The 24,189-nt window shown below is 32.1% G+C and overlaps 1 protein-coding gene across 1 annotated transcript in view; it reads right to left on the bottom strand.

The window, feature by feature from the left end:
- Window positions 1-24,189, bottom strand: part of LOC115882654 (fizzy-related protein homolog) — a 92,906-nt gene that overhangs the window by 4,790 nt on the left and 63,927 nt on the right. Inside the window, exons 2-7 of the mRNA XM_030900850.1 lie at window positions 6,113-6,253; window positions 4,523-4,645; window positions 4,155-4,262; window positions 3,874-4,015; window positions 3,479-3,565; window positions 3,152-3,355 (exon numbers count right to left, since the gene is read on the bottom strand). Of these exons, the coding sequence (XP_030756710.1) occupies window positions 3,152-3,355; window positions 3,479-3,565; window positions 3,874-4,015; window positions 4,155-4,262; window positions 4,523-4,645; window positions 6,113-6,253 (805 nt within the window). The remainder of the gene's footprint in view (window positions 1-3,151; window positions 3,356-3,478; window positions 3,566-3,873; window positions 4,016-4,154; window positions 4,263-4,522; window positions 4,646-6,112; window positions 6,254-24,189) is intronic.

The raw sequence follows: 24,189 nt of genomic DNA, 5'->3' as shown, positions 1-24,189 counted from the left end.
ATTTTCCGATGCACGTCATCAATCATATCGAAATTGACACTAAAGCCTATAAACCTGACTAAAAGAAATTTTGGTAAAAATGTTGAAATTTGCTGGATAATTTAAGATACCGAGCAGCTCTTCATTTTACTTTATAGATCAAATGATTGTAACAGATATTTTATTTAGATTAAAGCTGCAAAAATTAGTTTAAAGCGATTTTTATTATCGCCATGTTGGTCACATTGCGCCGCGATCAGCAACGTTGTCGTTTATTATTTGACAATCAATTATCATAATGTTGTTGAATCTTTGGGAGTAATTCTCGTTTTTGTCGATTTTCATAGTCCTTTTTTTTAAATTGTACTTTTAAGCACAAACAGATCTTTTAAATAATAAATTTTCCAGTTTTTGTATTGTATCTCTTGAAATTGTGTGTTGAAAATATGGCGAAGCATTTAAACAGTCGAAGCACAGAGCTTGTAGCTTTCCTGATAAATTATTTTGAAGGAGAACGTGACATTAAAGGTCCTTTATTACCCTTAACTGCAGTCAGAGAAGTAAGTTTGATTGGTAAGCATATTATACCGCTTTCAAAGTTATTTCTACTTATTTTCAATTTATAGCGAGTAGCTAATAAGCTTAAGTAGCTTAAATTTAAATATTTCTATTGTGAGTGTTAGTGACTACTGTTAATAAATAAATTAATTATAAAATATTAATTATTAAATGAAAAATAAAACGTAAAAATCTTTAAAAAATGATATAATAAGACGTAGTAAGTAAATATACAGGATGGCGCACCTCATTCGCCTCGGTTGATTATACGAAAACGGAAAGATGTAGAAACAAAATATTTTATGGGTGTATGTGGGTAGGCAATGTGCACAATTTAAAATTATTTTGAAATGTACAGGTTGTTTCAGAACTAAGATACACACCAAAGTTATATTTTTTCTTATGGAACACCCTGTATTTTATTTCATTTTTGGATTCTTGGGCCCAAAAAAAGGTATTTGTTATAAAGGTTAAATATGTTTAAAATCTTTGGTTTTTGAGATATTTAAAGATATTTAAAAATGCATGCTATAATAAAAAAGTGTGTCAACATCCTGTACATTACTTTTCAGAATTAATTCTTGTGCTGACCTTTAAGCCAGAGAAATAAACTTTACTGAAAAATGTGATTGCTTTGTTTAATGTATACAGGGGTATCAAAAATTGCTGGTCTATTTTTAATATTTATTTTACATAAAAACTTCCTTATTTCAAATACAACACCCTGTATTTTTTTAAATATATCGAAGCAGGTTTAAATGCTCTTTCGAACTATTTTAGGGTTTCCTATACCTATCTAGCTCAGATATTGAATAAAGAGCAATTTTTCAATAAAATGGCAACCAGGATGGCTGATGTCAAGTTTCCAGTGACAGTTAGTAGCTATTTTGAAAATCAAAATTAGCTTATGAACTTTATTTAAATTTATAGCAGTTTATTTTTGTTTAATTTGCTTACAGTAGTTTTTTTAAATAATATTTATTAAATATGTATTTATTATTCAAGAAAAACGAAGAAGTAGTTCTTTCATTTATTTTACGTTCACTTGTAGATAGGTACCTATCTGGATTTTCTATAAAAGAGCCAATTACGGCAAATTCATTTTCTAACGACAGGTTTCTGCCTACTAGGTTTTTGTAAACCACACTACCATAGTTCTGCGAAATAGAAAAGTATTTTTTCAAGGAAAGCTTATCAGGAAGATTCCTATTTGGATATCTTTGAGCATAAGCCCTTCATATCCATTCGTTCCACCAGCAGATCCTGCTTTATTTTTCTTAATAAAATAATGAATACTTACTTATTAAACTACTGTAGCTGCATTTAAGTAAACTGTTATAAATCTAAATAATAATGTCCATAAACTAATGTCGATTTTGAAAAGAGTTACTAACTTTAACTAGAAAATTGCCATGGCGACACCAGCCATCTTGACTGCCATTTTATTGAAAAATTGCTTTTTATTCAAAATCTGAGCTAGACAGGTATAGGAAACCCTAATACAGTTTGAAAGAGCATTTGAATCTGCTTCGATTTATTTTAAAAAAATACAGGGTGTTGTATTTGAAATAACGAAGTTTTTATGTAAAATAAATATTTAAAATTGACCAGCAATTTTTGGTACCCCTGTATATATTAAACGAAGCAATCAAATTTTTCAGTAAAGTTTATTTCTCTGGCTTAAAAGTCAGCGCAGGAATTAGTTGTGAAGGGCAATGTACAGGGTGTTAATATCTATTCTAATGTAGCATGCATTTTGAAATATCCTTAAATATCTCAAAAACCAAAGATTTTAAACATATTTAACCCTTATAATAAATACCTTTTTTTGGACCCAAAAATCCAAAAATCAAATAAAATACCGGGTGTTCCATAAGAAAAAATATAACTTTGGTATGGATCTTAGTTCTGAAAGACCCTGTACATTTCAAAATAACTTTAAATTGTGCACATTCCCTCCCCACATATACCCATAAAATATTTTGTTTCTACATCTTTCCGTTTTAGTATAATCAACCGAGGCGAATGAGATGCGCTACCCTGTATATTTGATATCAAATCTTTTAGTTACGTAATCGAGGGCGCGATTTTTAAATTCATTGTTGCCAACCACGGACATATTCGGCACCGAGCTGACCAACTGGAATTTAAATTTCGCGCTGGGGATGTCAAGTTTATTTATTTATTTATTCATTTCCTGACATTGTCATTCGTTTTCACACTTTAGTTTTATATTACGAGTTTTGGGTTTAAATAAATAGTGTTGTGATACTTTAAGCTTAAAATTGTTTACTAGCAGACCTTGCAGTCGAACAATGTTCTTTTTAGAACCTCTTTTAGTGCGAAGTGTACAAGATAGCATAATAGCCGAGAAAAAACTAATCGCAAATTTATTAGAATATTTTGAACGGGAAAGCGGTAGTAATGGCCCTTTATGTCCCTTTTATGTAAAAGTAGACAACGCTGCGCCGGTCAAGCTTGATCACGTGATTAAAAGTTTATTTGGTATGAACTGTAGAAGGAGGAAAGTGTGTCACAACTTAAATTAACAGTGACAGAATTGCGAGTTATCCTTTGACAGACTATAGTTAGGAGGGTATGGAATTTTTTTTACCTGTATCGACGCACTGCATCGGTTGTCCAGTCAACGTGTTCCAGAACCTTATACACCTGTCAGCTGTTCCACCGCCTGAAGCCAACAGCCCATGGTGATGAGGCGACCAAGCTATCGCTTTGACAGCCGCCAGATGATCGGTGTAGGTTTGAACAGGAGTGGGGGATTGCATGTTCCACACGTACAGTCTATTGTCGTTTCCACCTGGAAACAAAAACCTTGGTTAATGCCAAGAACAACGTTGTATTCATTCGCTAGTGATTATTGTGTATGATTTATTTCTTTAGAAACATTTTTAGAAGAATTTATAAGAAGCAATAAAAGTACCTGATGCTAAATATTGGTTGTCTGGTGACCATTTGAGTCCACAAACTTCTTGTCTATGTCCTATCAGTCGACGTTCTGTTACGTTGGCTACAAAAAAAAATAATACAGATATTAGAGGATTTGTTTTACATGATTAAGACTTTTAGAGGAATATCAACAGTACAAAAATTATATAATGTGAGTTCTTATAACAGTAGAAATTCACAGTTTTCTATATTTTTGTAACAAGTACCAAAGCAAGTACCAAATTAAACAATAAGTCTGTCTATTGGAAGTACCGTCGCGGTCTCGCTAATCTTGCTGATATGTTCCTTCGTTAGACTTTTTATTCAATATGTTAAAGACATTGTAATAGTGATATTTTTACGGGATATAAATAATGGGTCAATACTTACGCGGAGTTCGAGTATCCCTTTGTAATATCATTCTATCCCTACTACCCGAACTTAAAACATCCCCATTCCAGGCCAGGGCGCCCACTCTTGCAGAATGGCCCATCAATTTGTTGACTTGTTTGTTAACCGTCACATCCCAAACCTATAAAAAACACACATTTTTATTTGATTTTCTTATTTATATTTATGCTGTATAATAAAATAATTTTGAATATAATATGTTGAAACCGATTGAAGTATTTGCAAAATGAACTGAACTTATTACACATAATAAAACTTACTGTAACAGAACCATTGTGTGATCCTACTGCGACTAGGTTCCCCCGTTCACTCCAAGAGACAGAGGTGACTACATTACTATCACTTGACAGATCACACAACCTCGTTACCTAAACAAAACAAAATATATTAAAAATTTAACGAATTCTATATAAAGTCTATCCAAAAAATGTACGATTTCGACAGATAATAATCGAGAGAAAAAAATAATTTTATTTTTGAATTAAAATGACAAAAAAACTGTAAATATTCTTTACTATGTTCTTTTTTAAACGTTTTAAATAGAAAATGGAATATGTATTACATATTATTTTTTTATGTTTGATGTGAACTTTTAATGGTGTATATAGAAAATTCAAACTGAACTTACTTGACTAGTACAGGCACTCCATAAGTATACACAGCTGCCCAAACCCACACTTAAGACGTTTTGGACTGACCAGTCGACTAGATTTAAATAGAAGTCGTCTTGCAGCTCGGGGGCATCCAAAACCTTAAAAAAAATAAAATTTTCATTTAAAAAACATAATATCTGAATTGTGTGGAAGACACTATCAGAACTCGTGGGAATTTTTAGAAAAAAAAACAGGAAATTTTGACCGTCTTCGTGGGAAATTCTATTTCGAAAAGCTGGCAACACAGCCCACTAGATACTTCTACAATTTAGGTAGAAGTATCTGATAACGATGATCGAAATCGAATCGAAAAAGTTTTAGAAAAAAATAAGGATATATAAAAAAATCGATACTTTTAGACATCCCTGCTATAAGCTATAATTCACAAAATTAAAAATATTAATGTCACATTAAAAGGCATCCTGGAATTTTCCTAGTAGCTTTATGCAATATCGATATTTCGATATATCGATACTTTCAGACATCTCTACTGTTTGTCATGTCACAAGATTAAAAATCAGACTGACAATTTTATAGTTAAGAAGTTTATTGAAAAAAAACCCACTTTAAAAAATATCCAGAAATTTTTCTATTAGTTTTACAAGTATCGATATTTCGATATATGTATTGATACTTTTAATAAAAAAAAATTATGATATATCGATATTGAATATTGATAATATTGATATATGTATATATATAGATATTATGCACTATCGATATATCAGTACTTTTAGACATATCTATTGTATGTCACAAAAATAAACATGAGACTGACGATTTATCGTTTAAATGTTGAAAAACTACTCACTTTAAAAGGTATGTTTGAATTTGTTTTTCCTAGTTCGTAGTAGTTTTATACAGTATCGATATTTCGATATATCGATAATTTTACACATCTCTACTGTATATCACAAAATTGAAAATGGACTGACGATTTATAGTTAGGATGTTTAAACACTGAAAAATGCATAACTTAAAAGGTATCCCTAAAATCTTTCTAGTAGTTTTATATTTTATACAGTACCGATATTTCGATATATCGATACTTTTATACATCCCTAATCTATGTCACAAAATTAAACATGAGACTGATAATTTATAGTTTAAATGTTGAAAAAATCCTCACTTTAAAAGGTATATTTGAATTTGATTTTCCTAGTTCCTAGTAGAATATACATACAGTATCGATAATTTTAGACATCTCTACTGTATGTCTAAATTGGACCTATTGTCCAGTGGTTCTCAAAATTTTAGCAAAAAATCATTATTTTTACAATATTCAAAGTAAAATAACTCGGTTATTTTGGACTTATTTGAAAAACGGTAAAAAGAAAAAATGTTTCTTTTGACCACATCTACCACCCCGTAAAATACTTGCACTTATTTCTGGAACACCCTGTATAGTTAAGAAGTTTAAACACCGAGAAATGTTTCGATACCGTTTTATATTTAATACAGTATCGATATTTTGATATATCGATACTTTTCAACATCCCTAATTATATCCCAAAATTAAAAATGAGACTGACAATAATTAATAGACCTTCGAAAAAATAACTCACTTTAAAAGGTATCCTTGAAATTTTCCTAGTAGCTTTATGCGGCGACCTTAGTAACCTTTGACTGCTCGTACTTAAAGGCGATAGGGAATACGGACTAGCTTGACATTTCATTGGCGTTCGGTCATTTTGGTATATGTTTTTCTGAAAATAAAATAAAAATATTGTATTTCCAATCCAGGTAGAACAAAAAAAATCATAGAAAGAACAAAATATGAAATTTTAAAGGTTACTGATATTAGAAGAGATTAATTCAACGTATATGGTATGAGGCAGAGGTGTTAAATTTATAGAATATGTATGACGACATTGTTAATCGTCTAAATTGTCAATATAAAGATAGTAGCTTATTTTATTTAAAAAAAATAAATCTTAGTACAGATGATTACTTGATATAAACTTCCCAATCTCTGAAGTCCCATCTACACATAATGGTTTACCTGTTAGTCTTAAACGTCAATCGGGTAAAACATTGTGTGTAGACGAAAAAACGGTCCGTTTTACCTCACAAGCAAAACTGTCAGGTAGTGTAGACACTAGACAGGCCTTTAATAAAATATACTACTTTGCAAAAAAAACTAATTATTAGTAATAAACCCAAAATCCTTAAAAATTATGAGTAAAGAAAAAATCTATTGTCCAAGCTTCTATGTGTAGTCGCTTTAACAGAGAAAAATATAAATAAAAATAAATAGAAAATAAAAATAAATTGATCTATGTGAACTAATGACCTCTGAATGCAGTTGGATAACAAATTTTATCAGTTTCGAAATAGTAGCAATGACCTAAATAGACGGTTGTTATTGAACTATTTTTAACTAGGAAAATAATTATAATTTTTTAGACTTAGCAGACAAGAAGACTAAATTTTCGATAAAAAAAAACACTAAATGAATATTATATACGTATACAGCAATTAGCATAAAATAAAAATTACGTTAATGGACCTAAATAAGTAATAAGTTTATTTAAATTTGAATTAATATATCATAATTATTGTCTTATACATTTTTTATCAAATTGTAATTAATCAATTTCTGTATCTAAAGTCTGTGAAACGAGCCAAGAAAGATTTCGACAGAGATATCCAAAAAATGACAGAAAATATAAATTACCTGTAAATTAAAATGACAGAGAACTGTCAGTGTCATCTATATATCCTCTCGTTGGGTAGACTTTATTTGGGTCAAGAAAATTTTCATCATGTCAAAATTGAGTTTTTAACAATAAAATATAATCTAAAAATATTGTTCTGAATTTCCACCACAGAAATACCATACGATCGAAAAAAAGGGCGTCAAAGACGGCTGGGGAATGACCATTGATGATAACTTTGGCGAGGTCGTTTTGATGCCGTTTTTTTTCGATCGTGCGGCATTTCAAAATCATGTTATTTGTCTACAATACCCATGTAGGTACCTATATGTAAAATAAATTTGTTTTGCTCACGATAACAACAATGTATTGTTTCACATGATACATGAAGAGTCATAAACGACTGGCATTTTTTCTTGGTAAACCGCATGGCAGTGATATAAATTTTGTACTTTATACGGAATGATAGTGGATACTGATTCTAACTTAGTTTTAAACACGGTTTTGTTTAATAAAATGAGAAAATATCTGAGGAAATAAAGCTATATGTAGGTATTTAAAATGTTTTTGTTTTTTAAAAATTATTCCGTTTGGTCGTAAAATTTGTAATAAAATATATTTATTGCAAATTGAAAAAAAAACCTTGGGAACATAGAGTGCGTTCAAGTTTGAAATTAAAATCGGCACATGGGATATATGGAATATACAGGGTCGCTTTCATGTATGGAAACGGTTGATTATTAGCTAAAATATACAATTTTTAAATATCTATTAGCGAGTAATAAATTTAAGTATACAGGGTCGTTCATAAAGTTGTGGCACATCAAATTTTCATTTTTAAATAGAACCCCCTGTATATTATTACATATTTCAATTCTTCCTTCAATTCTAAGCAAAAATCGAAATACACACAATGTACCTCAAAGCAACCGTTTCCGAGTTATTGGCTTTTGAAAATATCACTTAAACAATTCGATTTTAATTATAATTTCGATGTGTTTGGTATGATTTAATGATCCGGCCATTCTGCCGAAACTGTAATACTTGTAATGGGGTTTTAAATTCCTATTAGCTACTAGTAAATTTAAGTATACAGGGTCGGGCATAAAGTTGTGTCACATCAAACTTTTTTTTTTAAATGAAACCCCCTCTATATTATTGCCTATTTCAATTCTTCCTTCAATTTTAAACAATAATCGTAATACACAATGTACATAAATTGAAGAATTGAAATGTTAAACGAAAATTTTGTAATTTCCACAGACTTGCTATACTCTCATTTTATACATCTATAAATGCTAACTAATGTCAAATAGTATTAAGTATCACAGTTTCAGCAAAATGGCATCGTTAAATGAAACTGAACATATCGAAATTAATTAAATCAAATTGTTCAAGTGATATTTTCAAAAGTCAATAATTCGGAAACGGTTGGTTTAAAGTACATTGTATGTATTTCGATTTTTGCTTAGAATTGAAGGAAGAACCGAAAAATGCAATAATATACAGGAGGTTCCATTTAAAAAAATGAAACTTTAATGTGCCACGACTTTATGACCGACCCTGTATACTTAAATTTATTACCCGCTAATAGATATTTATAAACCCTATAACTTTGAAGGTATAGTTATAACATTTTATTATAGGAATCTGCCTAACAGAGACACTTTAAATGTAAAAAGAAGAGGTTTTAGTTTCAACCAGTGCCGTAGCTGTGATACGCATCGGGTAATATTTAAAAAAAAATAGTACGCCACTGATAAAAATAAAAATTTCGGAGTTTTTTTATTTACTCGGTTTATTTCCAAGAAAAAAATGTCTCTTGCAACTTTCTTCTATCTAACACCATTTTGTCACAATTTAAAAATAAATATTTTTTTACTAAGAACCTTAAATATGCGAATTATTTTAACTACCCTAAAACTACGAATTTTATTATTCAAAATAAAAAGTTCTAGTTTTTTAGAAAATAATTTTTTATAATTTTTAAAAAATTTATTTAGAGCTAATAGTAAAAAAGTACTAAAATTACCCAAGATGAAGGGAGCTAACGATGCAGATGTTTATCTGCCCTCTAGTTATAATAATTCGCTGTATTTAAGATTCTCATTAAAAAAATTATTTATTTTTAAATTGTGACAAAATGGTGTTAGATAGGAGAAAGTTGCAAGAGACATTTTTTCTTGGAAATACACCGAGTAAATAAAAAAACTCCGAAATTTTTATTTTTATCAGTGGCGTACTATTTTTTTTTGAAAAAATTACCCGATGCATATCACATCTACGCCACTGGTTGAAAGTAAAACCTCTTCTTTTTACATTTAAAGTGTCTCTGTTAGGTAGATTCCTAATAAAATTTTATAACGATACCTTTAACTGTTAAAAAACTATTAAAGAATATCTTTAATTTTTCAAAAACTTTAACACCCTGTATCTTGCGTAAGAGGCATTTCCGACCTATAGTGTGCTATATCAAAATTAATATTTCGACGTCCCCTATCATTCCTCGAAAGCATGACCGACTTACAGGAATCACCCTGTATAAATGAAATATAGAAAATTGTTAAAACAGATGCTTCGTAAATGTTCCATTTTATCATACCAATATCCTATAGGATATAAATATTTCATAATTGGGAAAACACATTTGCGGACACGCTAAATAATACATCAGCTGAGTTAAAAATATTTTTGGCCGTGCCTGGGATGAATGTACTACTCGAAAAAAAAAACCAAGGTGATAATTTGATAAAATTCGTTACTTTGTAACAATAGAGTGGTACGCACCACAATGTGTAAAAGTTATACAATAATTTGTAATGTGATTAGCACCTGGGAGAGTATTGTTGTAAATTGGCATACGAATGGAAAGTGTGTGTGTGTTAAAATAATGCGTATGTATTGAAGAGGCCCCATAAAAAAATTGTGTTGCAGTATGTGCGCATATTTGAAGATAAACTTCTTCTTATTTTCGTCTGTCTGTTTTTACTTGCTCGAAGTCGCGGACGGTCCGTCACGGACGCTCCGCTCCATCTGAAAACGCTGTTAGTGTATTTAGGTTCGCTAAAACAGTCCGTTGTTTCATCTCATTTTGAAAGAGTTGTGTACCAATTGTCACAACAAACCAACATTATTCATAATATTATCCTTACACAATATGTTAGGGCTTGTCATCTTGTCAATATTTACTTAATTTTTGAGGTAACAAATGTACCTAAATATATACCGTATGATCGAGAAAAAACGGCGTCAGCGATGGCTATGGAATGAAGATCGCTGTCATTTTATATGTAAATTTATATGGGAAACGTCATCGATGTTCATTTCCCAGCCAACTGGACGCCGTTTTTTTTTCGATCATACGGTATAAAAAAATGGTTTAGTTTAACTGACTGGTTGGTGAGACAATTCAAATAATTGTTCAACTTGTACAATTATTTGTCTATGTGTACAACGACCTTTTTTTTTCTTAAAACATAAAAGTATCGTATAATATACGGGGTGAGTCTTAAATAAGTGCAAATATTTTTGAGGGTGGTATATTTTAATCCCATACACAAAAAAAATGTTGTAAATCGTACATTTTCTTTTAAATTTTCCCGTATATTTTAGAAAACTTTTTAGAATTTCCTGTTTGTTCGCCGCAAATTTTCCCACGGTATAATTTCTTAATCTCTGACCTTACCATGGTTACGGCTGTACTCTATGGTTACAGCACAAAAGGGATGAAAATACAGAAAAAAATCCGGTGACTCCCAAAATATTTTTTTAAATATTTTTTTTTATTCAAACTTGAATAACTCGGTTATTTTGGACTTATTCGAGAAACAGTAAAGAGAAAATATGTTTCTTTTATCGAGATCTACCAGCCCTGAAAATATTTGCACTTATTTAAGACTCATCCTGTATATAGACTTTGGTATAATGTTAATATATTAGGACTGTACAGGTTGTCCCATTTTTGGGGTCCTTGCCGGATATATCCGTATGTTGTTGGAAATAAAAAATTGCGATTTTCGTGATTCTTGGTTACTTCTTCGTGAAACTTACTATCCGGTAATAAAAATTGCCATACTCCTTCGTTTATAAGATACAGGGCGAAACTGAAAATATTTACTATTTTTACTTTACTTTTCTAATTATTTTTATATAAATAGATTTATTAACGATATTATTAAAAACAGAAGAAAATGCATAATCATTTATAAACATTTATTATATTTGTAAATATTTAATGGATGCATTACCTGAATACCTTACAAAAATGAGATAATCAAACAACTACAAAGGTGAATTATTATTTGCATCACGTGTTGCATCATCATTGTGTGCATAGAGTGCAATAATTGTTTTCTATGCATTTTATAAATAGAAATTGTGCAATAAAAAAATTAGAAACAATATAATAACAGGTAGTGCATCGGAAAATCCTTTTTTATTATAGAGGAATGCATAGAAGATTGACTATTCGACCTTGCTTCGCAATTATTCCAAACAATAATTGCGAACAACAAATACATCGACAAGCTGTAGCTTGTTAAATTAATGTTGATACGGGGTATATTTTTTTAAAAATGGGCCAGTTATCAGAAATTCATGCAATATTAACATGCACAATATTAATCAATTTCTCATAATTAATGAAAAAATAGTGTTCATACTGCTGAAATTGAATTAATACGACAATTAGTCCAGTAAATGAAGGTTAAAACCACGGCTTAATTTTAAAAATAGTTTTAGGGAAAAAAATTGTAACACCGTACTCGGCTATCTTTGGCCAAAAAAAATGGCATCAAATGGCCGAAAATCAGTTTTTCGCAAATATCTGCCAAGAAACACAATTTACAAAATTTTTCTTGGAATAAAAAATGAAGCTTAGGTAATTACCTACAAAAATGATCTCTATCATTTTTTACGTAGAATTAGTAGTTTTCGAGATATTCCGCCTCGAAGATCTCTGAATTTTTTCTCCAAGTCCGGAGATAGATTTCATATGACAAATTGTTTAATAACTCGGCAAAAATTTAATATTTTTTGATGATTCAAAGTTCATTTAAAGATAGAGCCAACTGCTATCAAATTTTGAAATTTGTTTGAATTTTGTCATATTTCATGATGATAAAAAAAACCGGGCAAACCATTCATTGGCCCAAAAATTTTCAGATTTTTACAAACTTATTCATATTTTCACTAATAATAGCTTATTTGTCAAGATTTTTTTTTGTGAGGGTGCCAAACATCACAAGAATTGTCACACACAATTTTATAAGTAATTTTCTACAGCCTCTAGCTAGACCATCAAATGGATGTTGATATTTCAGACTAAATAGTGAAGGTGGTCCATTATATCCGGGAAAATGGACAAAAACATTATACAAATTACACAAACATTATACTCTGAAAGAGTTGCACGATATTGCAGGTAATTTTGAACTTTTATCATTGATTTCCAACTCCTCGTTGATGTCTGTTACTTAAAAGTTATTATGCAATTTTCTTTTGCTTTCAAGACTTTCCGGAAATCACAAAAAAAAACGAAAGAGCCACTAACGAATAGTTGCTTTTTATTAAAATGTGATTAAACAAATACTGCAAACGTTCATCTGAGTTGCTTAAAGAGACTCTAAGAACAACTGTTAAAAAAATCTTGACAAATAAGCTATTATTAGTGAAAATATGAATACGTTTGTAAAAATCTGAAAATTTTTGGATCAAGGAATGTTTGTCCGGTTTTTAATTATTATAAAATATGACAAAATTCAAACAAATTCCAAAATTTGATAGTTGCTTATTCTACCTTTTAAATGAACTTTGATGATATAACTAAAATTGATTTTTAATAAATTTCGTGAGAAATATACAGGGTGGTCCAAACTGTATTCCGGAAACTTCGGCAGCATATTCTGCAGATAAAAATAAGTAAAAAACTTCGCATAAACTTATGTCCTAAAATGTTTAGTTTCGGAGATACAGGGTGTAGAAATTTCATTTTTATTTCGATTTTTTTCAAACAATATCTGAACTAACATCAATATTTGGATGAAAATTGGTGTCTGGGACTTCGACACGAGAAATTTGATTTTGATGTCAATATGACTCCTGTTCATAGGGGGCGCCACCTACATGTGCTTTAACTGGTCTGAAGAGTGATAACTTTTCCTCCGTACCTGTATAAAATTACCGAGTGAACAAATATACATTTCCGTGACTTTTTACGTAAAAAATGGCTCTTTAAAAATTGCTACGAGAACCGGTTCTCAAGATATTTAGAGTGGAAATAATCAATACATGTCATTATTGACAAAAAAATAAACACGGCAAGTATAGATAGTTATTTGACTGAAATAATAAATTTGGGAAATTTTTATTGCTACGATGTTACGATTATTTGTTACGATAGAACAGTTTCTGTTAAACTTTTGGCACAAAAATATTTGAAATTTATGATTTCAGTCTAATAACTATTTAGTCAACATGTTTAATTTATGTCAATGATGACAGGTATTGATAATTTCGATTCCAAATATCTCGAGAATCGTTACTCGTAGCGATTTTTACCAAGAGAGCCTTTTTTCGTACAAAGCGCCATAAATTTATATTTTTTTACTCAGTAGTTTTATACAGGTCCGGACGAAAAGTTATTACTCTTCAAAGCAGTTAAGACATATGTAGGTGGCGCCCTCTACAAGTAGGAGTCATATTGACATCAAAATCAAATTTCTCATTTCAAAAGACTACCAGACACAAATTTTCATCCAAATATTGACGTTACTTCAGAAATTATTTGGAAAAAATTGAAATAAAAATGAAACTTCTACACCCTGTATCTCCGAAACTAAGCATTTTAGGACATACATTTATACGAACTTTTTTACTTATTTTTATTTGCAGAATATGCTGCCAAAGTGTCCGGACTACAGTTCGAACCACCCTGTATAATTTAGAAGACTAAAAAAATTCTAAATCAATTTTTTAAATAAAATTCAAATATTTCTATTCATATTTCTTGAATGCAATACTCTGGGCCTTGGACTAACACCCATGATGGTCGGATTAGACTGAAAAGTGCCCCTATGGGTGCGATGATGGTTGCTCGTTATCGACCGTGTAAAACCATAACGCCAAGGCCAATTAAAACTTTAGAAGCGGTGAGAAGGCAAAACAGTTCGCAGTTGTTTTTTTTGGGTATTTTCTTAAAAAGTAAATTATATACATTTTAACAGCAGTCGGAAAAGTTCGTCAATCTATTTTTGGAGGTTTTTAACCCCTCAAAAAAAAGATTCAAATTTATTTATAGAACATTCTATTATTAGAGCATTTCAAAGACCACTGTGACACTACTTTTTTTTGATCGTATGATACTTTGATACTAGTCTGTAAATAGATATTTCTGCCTATTTAATTCTAAAGTAGTTCATTTTGATTTATAAAGAAACTAGCGTGTACCAGCGACCTCGTTCGCATCGAATTAATCATTTGTAATGGTGATGATAAAGCAAAGCAAGAATTTCCATTAACATACAAACTGGATAAAATTTTCTCATATTTATGGCAGCATGAGAAAAAACAATATGGCGATATTATTATATAACTTGGTAATATTTGAGGGGTAGTTTCATCTCGTTGGAATTTGACTTTCAAAAAATCCTTTTGCCAAAAATAAGCTTTTTACGTCAAGCAGTTTAAGCAGAATCGTGGTTAAGAAATTACCCAACTTTTTGGAACACCCTGTATGATTTTTTAAAAAATTTCAAGATATGTAAAAAAACCAAATAAATTATGCTTGTCCAAGCGTTTTCCCGAAAGACTAACCGTTTTTTAAATAACAAATATTGTAATATTTGAGAGGCGTTTTCACCCTCTTGGAATTTGAGATTCGAGAAACCCCTCCTTATCGAACCTCGACACCCCACAGTCAATCCGTTTGCCAAAAATCAGCTTTAAACGTCAAGCAGTTTAAGCAGAATCGTGATTACTCAATGGTCATATTTTATGAAACACCCTGTATAAATTTATAAAAAAATCTTAAAATATGTAAAACAACAAAATAAAATATACGTGTTTAAGAGTTTTTCCGAAAAACTCTTAAACACGTAAATTTTCAGATTTTTACAAACGTATTCATATTTTCACTAATAATATACGTATAAATTCACAATAATTCACTATAAATATACGTGTTTAAGAGTTTTTCCGAAAAACTCACCGGAATTTAAATAAAAAATATTTTAATATTTGAGGGATAGTTTCACCCCCCTAGAATTCGAGTTTCGAAAAGTCCCTTCTTATCGAACCTCTACACCCTAAAGTCAATCTGTTTTCCAAAAATCAGGTTTTTACGTCAAGCGTTTTAATCAGGATCGTGATTAATCAATGACCAGATTTTTCGAAACACCCTATAACAAAACAAAATATACGTGTTTAAGCGTTTTTTCGGAAACTTGGCTGTTTTTTAAATAAAAAATATTGTAATATTTGAGGGGTGGTTTCACCCTCTTGGAACTGGAATTTCGAAAAATCCCTTCTAATTGAACCTCTACACCCTAGAATCAACCAGTATGCCAAAATTGAGCTTCTTACGCTGAGTGGTTTGAGCAGGATCGTGATTAATCAGTATGTCACTTAAGGATTTTATATATTAGTATAGATAAGCTGGAACGTTGATTACAAATAACTCGAAAACTGCGGCTTTGGCTGATTTTGATGTTATTACAAATTTTGTTGCAAATATTATTCCTAATCTTAATTTGAAAACCGCGTTTCGCTAGCTACTGTAATTTTGGAGTTACGATTTTTTTAAATTTTTAACACCCTCCAAATGACACCATGAAAATATTTTGTATACCCCCTTACCAACCCCCCACCCCCACCAACAACTAATGGCCAGATTCTCGGGTGCCACAGTATTTTTGTGCCAAATTTGGTTAAAATCGGTTTAGCGGTTTTTGAGTTATCGTGTTACAGACGGACAGACAGACAGACAGATCGACAGACACCATGAAAATATTTTGTATTTAGGTCATTTATGATTAAAATTAAAGTCAAGTCAATAAGATTAAAATTAAAAAAGTATAGTGTGTTTTTAGTCTTTATATCATTGCCAATGGCCTACCAACTTGGCAGGTGTCTAAATCGACTCTTACTAGATATCCGATCATCAGGCCTCGACCTGGCGTGAATGAGCAGCGTGTGTCAATAGATTTTACATTCTTGCCATGGAACAACAGCAAGACAAAGTTTCCAGATAGTCACCCGTCCGTTTACTTGCATTGTCCAGCGTCGCTTAACTTCGGTGATCTATCGGGAACCGGTTACTCGATTAAATTTAAAATATCAACATTATCAAATCTCTTAAAAATGTCATTGACATTTAACTGAAATGCAACAGATAGAAAAAGAGTTGAATACTAAATCACTCATTAAGTTATTGTCGCTAAAATCTTTTCGGAAATAAAAAAATGCTTTATATTCAAGTCGCCAAAAAATCGTACTAACGGTACGCGATAGTACATCCGTTTTGGAAACAAAAAACGGAAGTAAATTCTTGTAGAAGAGACATATTCAATTTTGTGTCTTTGTGACACGTGCGACCGGTTAATAAAAAGTCAAGTTGGCATATATAGGGTGTCCCAAACAGAGCTTGTAAGTATAAGAAAGCCGATGAAAAAATTTGTTAAATTTTACAGAAATTAAATATAATATTTCAGAAATATCATAATTTTAAGTCACTTTGATTTCATCATAATCATCATTTTCAGCTTATTCAACTATTTCCAATTATTTTTATAATTTAGATACTGTCTTTGTAATTGGGCTCATTGTGGCCTATTGTTGGTTATACGAGCCCAAGTTATCCTTGCTAATTTCCCAATATCATAGTCCCATCTCAGGTTCGGTCTTCTTCTAGGTCTCTTAATTACTCGTGGGTACCATGCTGTAATTTTTGTGGTCCTTCTTGCTCGGTGTCCTGCTCATTGCCACTTGAGGGGTTTGATTTTGTTCTGGCATCTGTTACCTGGGTCTTTTGTCGAATCCACTCTATTCTTTTACAGTATTTCTTGGTTATTAGCATATTTCGTTCCATTGAGAGTTGTGCGGCCTGTAGTTTCCTTATAGTGTCCGTTTTAAGTGTCCAAGTTTCGCATGCACAGTCATGACTGGTAGTACATATTGGTCGAATGTTTTCTTCTTTAGATAAAGTGACATTCCAGATTTGAACATGATTGAGTTTCTTCCATAAGTACTCCATGCTAACTTAATTGTGCTGTTGGTTTCGGGTAGTAGAGATCCCGAGCTGTGTATTATTTGTCCCAAATATATATTTTTTTCTACTATTTCCAGTGTTGTGTTATTTATTAGATTGTTTTTTCTTTCCACTAGTTCATTGTACATTACTTTAGTTTTTACTAAATTCATTTTAGGACCCACTTTATTGCTGGATGTATTTAATTCATTAATTTGTGCTTGTAATTCTTCAGGACTATTGGCAATTAGAACTATGTCATCAGCGAATCTTAGATGGTTAAGATATTCTCCATCTATTTTTAATCCTCTGTTGGTCCAGTCCAGTTGACTAGTGATTCCAACGAGACGAGCCTTTCATAAAGTCTCGTCTCGTCTCGTCGATAAAATAAGTCTCGTATCTAGTCTCGTCTCGGAACCTCCAGTCTCGTCTCGTCTCGTCTCGCGTCTCGTGAAAGTATCGAAATTTCGTCATGCATAATCCTTGTTACAGTCCAGTACGGGATATGTATTTATAGTTTGTAGAAAACAACCTTGGGATCACGTGACATTTGTAACGTGGAACATTTTTGTAATTTTTCTTGTTTATTTTTTATTAATTAATCGATATTTATTAGGCTACAACTAGCATTTAAACATTCAGGGTGGGGATTTGTGTAAAAAAAGATTGATCTCAAGTTACGTGTTCCCAAAGTTGTTTTGTATGAGCTATAGTTGGCTATAATATAAAAGTAGGATGAAAAAATTACAAATGTTGAAAAATAAATCATATATTTCATAGTAATACGTAAACACAAAACAAAAACCAAAATCTTAACATTAATTTTGAAAAAAGATCATATGTCATAATAATACGTATAAACATAAAAGAAAAACCAAAAACTTAACATTATTTTTGAAAACAAGTAAAAACAATAATATAGGTACTAACAGCCTCCTCGGTCGCAAATGTTTTTGTTTTTCACCCAGTCATTTAAGCATAACAAACATCGTACAGATTCATTATTAAGGCGATTTCTGTGTTTTCTAAAGGTTAACGCAGCACGAGAGAATAACCTTTCCGCCGGGACTGAGGTAGCTGGTATACTCAAGGGATCTCGTGCCATCAAACTTAAAATGGGAAGTTCAGAACCATGAGTTCTCCACCATGGTAATATATCTGTACCTTTATTATACCGGGGAATTGAATAGTATTTTTAAAGCTCCTGCATCCATTCTCCTTCGGCAGGGGTAGAATTTACTGCGTACGAGGTATCAAAATCAATTACAAAGTCCGACTTTTCAGGTCCAGGATTTTCTCGTCCTTGTTGCGCCATGCCACCGCTGTTTCAGTCGAACGTTGTCCCTCTAATTGATGAAAATAGACTTTATAAATATCTTGAAATTTCTGAATCGAATTATCTTTTAATTCTTGGACCCATTTTGTCATATCAAACGTTTCTAACTTATGATGTGGATCGAGAATTAAAACTGCAGCATAAATCCAGTTCGTTTTACGATAATGCTTTAGTATTTTGTCTCTCGCAGCCTGAAAACCAACAATAAGCTGCTCTTCGACAGGAGTTCGATTTGTTTTTCTGTCCTATTCAAATATTTTGCTCTCAAGATTATCTATTAGTATATTGATACATACAACCCCACCATAGTGACCATAGGTAAGGTGACGTACTTCTCTCCTCCGAGTTTTTTGGAAAGTATTTGAAAGTTGATTAATAATTTGTTTGTTGTGCACTTCTTCTAGCAGTATCCATTCTTCACCTCTAAGAGTATATGGTTTTAAATCAACATTTTGACATAATACACCGAGTCCATGTCTGCCTTTAAGAGCTACTTGCAACATATCATCACTGGAATTCCAGCGTGTAGGTACATCCAACACAGGTGCCGAGAATTACCAGTTGCTTCACACGCACTTCGGAACTTAAGGAAAAGTTGGTTTTTAAGTAAAGGTTTTTCAAGTGTTCGAGACGAGACCAATAAAAGTCTCGTCTCGTATTGTCCGAGTATCGTTTCGTCTCGAAAACGAGACGAGACCATACGACACTCTCGAAAACGAGACTCTCGGGAATCACTACAGTTGACTGAAGATTTCTTCTAGTGTTGCTGTAAACAGCTTTGGGGATATCGCGTCTCCCTGTCGTACTCCTTTCCCAATTTGTAACGAAACTTGTAAAGGAGTGAATTGTTTAGTCTTTAATAAGTAAATTGTTCAGACACGGTATACTTTTTAAAATAAATTAAAACCAATTAAAATGTATTTATTACAGAAAGATTGGAATGTTGTGGGCGATAAAGAGCGACAGTTTTAAGTTTCCATATTGTTTTTTTAAGATCGTTCGTTGATGTAATATTAATATATTTTTATTATTATCGATAACATTTACGCCCACTTTTCATTCTAAAAAAAGAATTACATTAACCAGAAAATCGACCGCAAATATTCGCCGTGACAAATAAGACATCAGTTTGTGTTTCTAGGAAAGCAATTATTACCTGTGACAAGTGAATCAAAATTGTAAAAGTTACTTACAATGAACTTTGTGGGAATAATAAGAAAATATCTACTGGTTTTAATAAAATGAATACTGGAAAAAAAAATAGTGATAAAATTTAAACAATATTACGAGTAAAAATATGATCCTGGATTTAAGTAACCATCACAATAATAATTTTATGGGTATACCTACAGGGTTACTCATGAGTTTTAGAGTCAAAGAACCTTAGAAGAGTTACAATTTAAAATAATTTACATATGTAAGGTGTAAGGGTGTCCCAAATATGTTTCTACAAAAATAAAGGTCAATTTGATTACGGTTTATAATGCTGAATGTAGTAGGTCCTACTACGGTTTCAAAGACCAGGTTAACTTCTGTGGTGCCAGGACTACATCTTCATTTCTTTCTTCAGTTTCATTCTTATGTTCTAATTCGTTGAGTTCTTCTTCAGTGAGTTCAACAATATATGATTGAAGTAAATGAATCCCCACCATGTTATATGGAAGCGAAACCTGGGTGCCCTACCGTCGGCACATATACACATTAAACAAGTTGCAACCTTAGACAACTCTTAAGAATCAAATGGTTCCATCATGTCTCAAACGTGTCGGTCCTTGAAAAAACTAACTGCGAGAGTATTTAAGTCATGATTACAAAATCCTGCTTAAGATGGGCTGGTCAAGTATGTAGAATGCAAGAAAACAGCATACCAAAATCTCTGCTTTACGGTGAGCTTGTAGACGGTAAGAGGAGGTCGGGTGGACAACTCAAAAGGTACAAGGATATTTTCCAAGAAAACTTAAAGGGGATTAACCTGCAGAATGAGTGGGCAGAAGCAGCTCACGATAGAAGGCGATGGAGAAAAATTGTAAACTCAGTTAATAGCAACAACCAAAAAGTAAAGAGGCAACAAAGCAATGAGATTTTTGAATGTCCGGAGTATCGGGCTTTTCAGTCACAGAAAAGCTCATGAAAGAAAACGCCTTGCGTGACCAATCTCCTGATGCGTGTCAAATACTCGTCAGCGAGTAATGGCAGTATGTATGTAGAAGAACTGGTCTTCCAAGATACACATGGCAAAGGACAATTAAAAAGGAGATCGAAGCAATATACCGGTCATGGCGAGATGTCAAATCAATTGCCAACAACCGAAGTCGCTGGAGAGCGTTTATTGAAGCCCTATGATCCACGTTGATCCACCATTCTCCAGTGTCAAAAGTACAAACGCATTTAAATGAAACTGATTATAAATAAATATGCCGCATAAAACGAGGGATTCCTAGGTATATTTTAAATTCCTAGACATCACTGTAAATAATCAATGTATTTTAAACGTCGATCTCTAACGCTATAGAAGGAAATTTTCCGGTTTCCAAACAGCCTCTAACGAATAAAACCAACAAACTGATAATTGTGCCGAATTAGCCGAGTTAATGACACGATCACGGCCACAGCAAATCAAACATTATCCCCTCGTTATTACAAGCGTTACGCACTTTTTTTCGGTAATATTTCATTAGGAAGCGATGTGTGCTAATAAGAAAACCAACAATGACAGTTCTATAGGCGCGCTGTGCCAAGAGGGGACCAGAATGGGAGCCAGATACTTGCTCGACACGCAACATTCTAATATACAGGGTGGTCCGAACTGTATTCCGGAAATTTCGGCAGCATATTCTGCAGGTAAAAATAAGTAAAAAAGTTCGTATAAATGTATGTCCTAAAATGCTTAGTTTCGTACTTACAGGGTGTAGAAGTTTTATTTTTATTTCGATTTTTTTCAAATATATTCTGAAGTAACGTCAATGTTTCAATGAAAATTGGTATCTTTGAGTTTTTTAACATGAGAAATTCGATTTTGATGTTAATATGACTCCTACTTGTAGAGGGCGCCACCTACATATTTTTTAACTTGTTTGAAGACTAATAACTTTTTGTGTCCGTACCTTATTACAGCAGACCTGTTCATTTTTTGTTCAAACCCGTTTATTTCTGTTTTAAAGCGGTTGTTTTCTGTTTAAACCTGTTTATTCTTGTTTATTAGCGTATTTTACATGTTCCTAGCTGATTACGTCACATGACGTCACTTCCGGCTCCGGAAGGAGGATGCAAAATCGGCCATCACCCTCTACTGAAGAAGAAGAAGTCAAGTAACTATCTTAATTATAACTAAACATGTTTATTTTTTGTCTAAATTCTAAATTTCTTGAGAACGGTTGCTCTTAGCTATTTTTACCTGCGAGACCTTTTTTAAGTAAAAAGCACGTCCTAAATGTATATTTTTTACTACTCAGTAGTTTTATACAGGTACGGAAAAGTTATTATCTATTCTTCAAACCAGTTAAAAAATATGTAAGTGGCGCCCTCTAAAAGATGAAGTCATATTGACGTCAAAATCAAATTTCTCATGTCAAAAAAACTCCCAGATACCAATTTTCATCCAAATATTGACGTTACTTCAGAAATTATTTGGAAAAAATCGAAATAAAAATGAAACTTCTACACCCTGTATTTTCAAAACTAAGAATTTTAGGACAAACATTTATACGAACTTTTTAACTTATTTTTATCTGCAGAATATACTACTAAAGTTTCCGGAATACAGTTCAAACCACCCTGTAGAATATCAATTTGAACATTAGGACTTAAAAACCCTTAATTTTCGCTTAAATTATATCAAAGTTTCTTTAATTTTATTTATAATAATTCTATAAATAGAAAAAGACGGTATAAAGTCAAAATACGCGTCTCTCAATTTATGCTTACCAGTCTGCTGGTTCTTCAACACCATATACAACTTATTCTTATTCAAAATTAAAATAAAATATATCTAGAGACTCGAAGCGAAACCAAGGAAAACAGCGAATCAGGACATAGACCCTGGCTGGGTATTTATATTATAGGTTTGCTCGAAACTAGGGTTGTCTTTGCTATTTTGCATAGGGGTAGAAAAAAAACCGTAGATAACTTTTAAACACTATTGTTTTTCGAAGTACACACAACCAAACTTACATGGAATCACTCTTTATTTCTGACTAAATTTCTTGCAATGAAAAAAATTGGTATACAACCACAGACAACTTTAAGATAAGGTTTTTTGTTGTAAATGAAGATGATAATAAAGAACAAACGAGCTGCGATTTATTTTCTTGTGAATTTTATGTTCAGTAATAAAATCACGATTGTCCGGTAATTTTCATTCGATTAAAAAAAATTAAAAAATATCTTATATGTTGGATTAACAGATGTATAGAGGGGAAGAATTATTGCTCTTATTGAACAAGGAATGCCCCAAAGAGACGTAGTCGAAAACATATGCAAGGTACTTGCAACTAGGAACACTCAAGAACAGAGAAGTCTTTCTTTCTTTGAGAAGTCTTAATGTTTCTCATCCAGAGCTACTAAGACAACTTCTGGCAGCTACAACAAGTGTGAACGTTTCAGTTGAAACCATAAGAAAAAGGCTTCGTGCTCGGGGGTTGTAGGTACAGCAGGAGAGAGTTACGGGTCCCACAATTATCTCGGTAAAATAAAATTGACCGGCTAAATTGGTGCTTTCAACATCAAAACAGGACAACGGAGAATTGACAAAATATTCTTTTTTCGAATGAGACCAGAATTGGCCTAAGATCAGATGACCATCGAATTCTGGTTCTAAGAGCTCCAGGAAGGCGAGCGAGACTCCAGGCTGCCAAATCTGTACCAAGATATAAAGGAGGAATTGTAATGTTCTGGGGAGGTAGGGAGCAAAAACTACATTGTTACCACTTCAACAAACTTTAACGGGGCGGAGGTATGTTGATTTAGTGCTAGAACTAATCGTTAGTATTTGGAGAGCAGCAATTTGGGATAATTTTAACTTCATGCACGATAGTGCATCTCCCTATACCAGCAAAGTGACTAGAGATCACCAGATGTAAACCCTATCGAACACTTGTGGGACCAGCTCAAAAAAAAACGTTAGAGCTCGTCGAATCAATCCAGAAAATCTCGCACAGCTTACTGATGCAGCATTAGCAGAATGGGAAAACTTACCGCAAGACAACGTTGATAATTTAATAAGAAGCATGCAAGGGATAGAGGTGACAACAAGGATTATTAAAATTATCAATTATTGTCTTTTTGTTTTTTGCTTTTTGACCATTAACAATTTAAAATGTAAAATCGTAATTTTTGGGGCTTACTCAACCGGGTCTCACAATCCAAATTCACCTCAAATATCCATTTAGTTGGTCATTGGCAGGCACT

Source organism: Sitophilus oryzae, unplaced genomic scaffold, assembly GCF_002938485.1.
Source record: "Sitophilus oryzae breed Bouriz unplaced genomic scaffold, Soryzae_2.0 scaffold_179_pilon_pilon, whole genome shotgun sequence".
Lineage (NCBI taxonomy): Eukaryota > Metazoa > Arthropoda > Insecta > Coleoptera > Curculionidae > Sitophilus > Sitophilus oryzae.
The sequence above is the reverse complement of the archived record's forward strand: the minus strand, read 5'-3'. Positions and strand labels throughout refer to the sequence as shown.